The sequence below is a fragment of the Lactuca serriola genome, chromosome 5, assembly GCF_051521515.1.
Source record: "Lactuca serriola cultivar US96UC23 chromosome 5, Lser_US96UC23_V15, whole genome shotgun sequence".
NCBI classification, from domain to species: Eukaryota; Viridiplantae; Streptophyta; class Magnoliopsida; order Asterales; family Asteraceae; genus Lactuca; species Lactuca serriola.
Window position 1 is genome coordinate 110,882,056 of NC_136412.1, and position 4,030 is coordinate 110,886,085.

General features: G+C 32.4%; 1 protein-coding gene across 1 annotated transcript; it reads right to left on the reverse strand.

The window, feature by feature from the left end:
* Positions 1-964: 964 nt before the first annotated feature.
* Positions 965-3,451, reverse strand: LOC145052866 (serine/threonine-protein kinase SAPK2-like). Its single transcript, XM_079000781.1, has 9 exons — positions 3,246-3,451; positions 3,071-3,145; positions 2,822-2,923; positions 2,670-2,723; positions 2,492-2,587; positions 2,315-2,407; positions 2,076-2,180; positions 1,622-1,720; positions 965-1,368 (listed from the first exon to the last, which is right to left on the reverse strand). The coding sequence occupies exons 1-9, from the start codon at positions 3,363-3,365 to the stop codon at positions 1,075-1,077; spliced, it is 1,038 nt and encodes a 345-aa protein (XP_078856907.1). The 5' UTR covers positions 3,366-3,451; the 3' UTR covers positions 965-1,074.
* Between the last annotated feature and the right edge of the window lie 579 nt (positions 3,452-4,030).

Sequence of the window (4,030 nt, forward strand, 5' to 3'; positions counted from 1 at the left end):
ACATAAGATGACATTACCTTTTAGAGAGTAGTTCATAATGACATTGAGTTCGGAAAGATAACATTTTGAAAGGGGATGTCTTTGTCCATTCGGATAATGTTCTTTTTCCTGGACATCATTACCCTCCATGGTAGAAAATGATCTCCCACAGAACACATTTCATAAAATAAGATTATAAAGGTAGAAATGTAACCCTGGTTGGTTGTCAGTATTGGTATGTTGATTGAAAGCAATATGTTTGCGTATGGCTTTAACTTCGTGCGATCTCCTCCAATCAAAGAATGTGTCGATGATATATTGTTCTTTAATTGTAAATATATTTATAATTTGAATATATAATTAAAACAATATAAAAATATGTCGACTTTATAATCTATTATGTCACGTTTGAATAATTAAGTGCACATTATTCAGTGGACATCTATTTTTCTATTGAAAACAGGAAAATGTGTGGCTATTATTAGTTGGCGCCTTGATTTTAATGGTATTATAAGAGTTTTTGAATAATGTTATCGTCGTATTGTTTACAATTAAATAGACTTATTCTATTGCACGCGCAATGCACATTTCTGAGTTTTCATATAAAAGTCTTATTTAGAATTTCATAGTGTTCAATTTATTATAGATGCCTTTATAAAAGTCTGAATAACTTATATAAAATTAATTATAAAACATTATTATAAAATGGTACTATTTCTAATAAAAATATACAAAATATTAATTTATTTTATGCAAAAGCATTAGAGTATCAGTGGGTGTAAAAGACTAAAAGTGGTAATTTGCGTCCACCAATTATAACATTGAGGAGTCGACGAGCATGATGAAGTTAGGGAATTTTACATATATAGTTAAAGATTGTGAATTATTTTTGAAATGTGATAATGTCAATAATAGCTTTTAACAATACTTTTTTCTTAATAAGACCTGCATACATGACCCATATAATACAGAGCAATAATTAATATTACAATAATTAGTATTTCCTTAATACTACATTTAATCGTTTTTACAATGAAAAAACACAAACGCAAACACAATTTACTTGGGTTGTGTAGACAAAAAACCAACAAACATTTACATTGCACAAACAAAATCCCCACTTGTATCGACATCATCATCATCTTCAAGCTCATCATTACTATCTATTTCATCATCAAGATCCACACTCCCTCCTACAAATTGGCCCTCCTGTTTGCCACTCATTCCACCTTTTCTCGCCTCTTGTATTATCGATATTACTTGTTCGATACTTTGCAACTCTGTATTCGCCTTCATGACTTCTACACCAGACTCTTCCTCATCTGTAAACTCAGCCGGCATGTTCTTCATGAACCATGGATGCTTCTTTATTTCCGCAATTGTTATTCTCTGCTTACAAAACAAACTATTATTATTAATATTATTGTTATTATTATTATTATTATTATTATATATTGTGTTGCATCATAATGCATTTTGAATGCCTGCCTTAACCACTTGAACAAGCACATCGAGTTGTCCTGACTTACTCCAGTAGTCCAGTAAATTATATATGAGTGTTTGTTTTCCAATTAGTACCAGAAAGAACGACTTTTAAGGTTTTATATATGAGGCATTTCCCGTTAAGTTCTATATTGTGTACCTTTTCTGGGCTATCTACGAATATCCGAGATAGAAGATGTTTGCAGTCCATGGAAACTCGAACATAGTCTGGAATGGAGTATTGCACGCCAAGTATCCGCTGTACAACAATAGAATGAACACTCGTTACATTAAAAAAGAAACTTTAATTAGGCTTTGCATGTTACACAATACAGTATAACACAATAAGCCGGAACAAGACAAAACAAAATAAGTCGTAGTGCTTTGAAATATATAGATTCTAAGAACTACGTCTACGACCAATATAAATGGGACGAAAACTACAAATTTTTGTTCTTTCAAAAAAGTGGCGCAAAATCAGGATCTCGATCTCTTATGTGCAAAAAAAAAAATTAACCTAGCTCGATCCTCCTCCTCCTCGTCACAATTAATACCAACGAAATTGCATGAAAGAAGTTGTCGGTTTACTCATGATTTATAAATTAATGACTCACAGTTAGTGTTTTTCTGAAGTTTCTTGGATCATCCGGATCTTCAAAAGGATAAGCACCAACCAGCATGACATATAATGTAACCCCACAAGACCAAACATCTGCAATCTATATACATATAAATATATATAATTGTTTGTGTAGCTAGCTAAACCAACTAACAACAAAATGTGAACAAGCACAATAAGAAAAAAAAAAAGAAATGTTAGTTAAAAACTTGTACGTAGCTTTCGAAACCTTACCTTGCCATCATACTCTTTTTTGGACAAGACTTCTGGTGCGATATATGCAGGCGTCCCAACTGTTGATTTGGGCTGGGAATGTAACACCGACGACTGCATGGAAAATTAATTAATTAATTAAGTTATATCGTATGATGCCTGCAGAAGATCATAATTATACTATTTGTAATTTCTTACCTTAGAATATCCGAAGTCGCAGATTTTAAGGTGGGTTGTAGTAGAGCTCTCGTCCAAGAGCGTGTTCTCGAGCTTCAGATCTCTATGACAAATTTTCTGCACCAATTAATTAATTAATTAATTAGTATCAAACAATAACTCGGCTGACATGTATGTATGTATGTATGAATAAGATTACCATTGAATGGCAGTAGCTGACTCCTGATATGAGTTGCCGGAAATAAAATCTTGCCTGAACAAAAATATATATAGATTAGAAAGTAACAAACTTCATTTTCTTTTTTCGGAAAAGATGGAAATTTATAATTGTCATGTTTGATTAATTGGTACCTCATCCTCACTGAATCTACCGGCCGTACATATTCTCTCGAAAAGCTCTCCACCGGCGGCATACTCCATGACTATGGCGAGATGAGTCTCTGTTAGTAACACCTACAAATTCTATCCAAAAGTCAACCCTTTTGACATGAGAAAATGGAAACTCAAATCAAGACACATATTGAGAAGAATACAGAAGAAAGCCAAACAAAAACTCGAATAAAACTTGAAAACAAACGTAATTAATTATTGGAGAACTACCTCTTTGAATCGAATTATATTAGGGTGTTTGAGTGACCTGTGGTTCAAAATCTCTCTTTCTACATGTTCATCAATCTGCGAAAATTTTCTGAATCACCATACGACATAAAAAAAAAAAACTTGCAGATTCAAGTAAAGTAAAACCCCAAGGTTCAGAAGAGAGAAGAAGAAGAACCTTTTGGCCTCTGTCGATGTATTTGACAGCGAAAAGCTCACCGGAAGATTTGTCTTTAACAAGCTTCGCAACTCCAAAATTCCCAGATCCTATGTCTTTCACTATCTCATATCTTTCCATTACAACTTTTAATGCAAGAAAAAGTGCCAACAAGAAGTTGTCAAAGTCTTTGCAATCTTGAAAAAAAAAATACAATCTGGTTCAACATGCATTTGTAGAGAGTAGTGGAAGAGGAGGGCAGCAGACGTGGCAAGTTGTTAGTGGTTGGCTTTTATAGTATTAACCAGTTGTCACCGACGTGGGTTGGGGACCTACATATGCAAACGTTATGAAATTATTTTATTCTCTCATCCATATCAGTTCGACTACACTATTTCTTGGGTTTTCATTTGACTATTGGGTTTAATAATAATGTGTGTCAGGTTGTGCGAATTTTTCGTTGGATTTTTTCAACATGAGAAATAATGATACTTAATGAGTTCATAATATCAGGTGATATTAGGCTGGTGGGTGTGGATAATATGTTATTACATGTTATCATATCAAAAAGTTGTCAGGTCATCATCCTACTTATAATGAGTGTTATAACGTCAAAAATGGAAATGCACAACACCTAATAACATGTAATAACACCATTTATTTTTTATTTTATTTTGATGTTTGTAATTCCCATTTTTCTATTTTGTTTTATTTTTTTAATTTATATCATAATAATTTTTTTAAAAACACATAAATTAAATAACACATAATTAAAATAAATACTAATTAAAAACTACATTCCATAG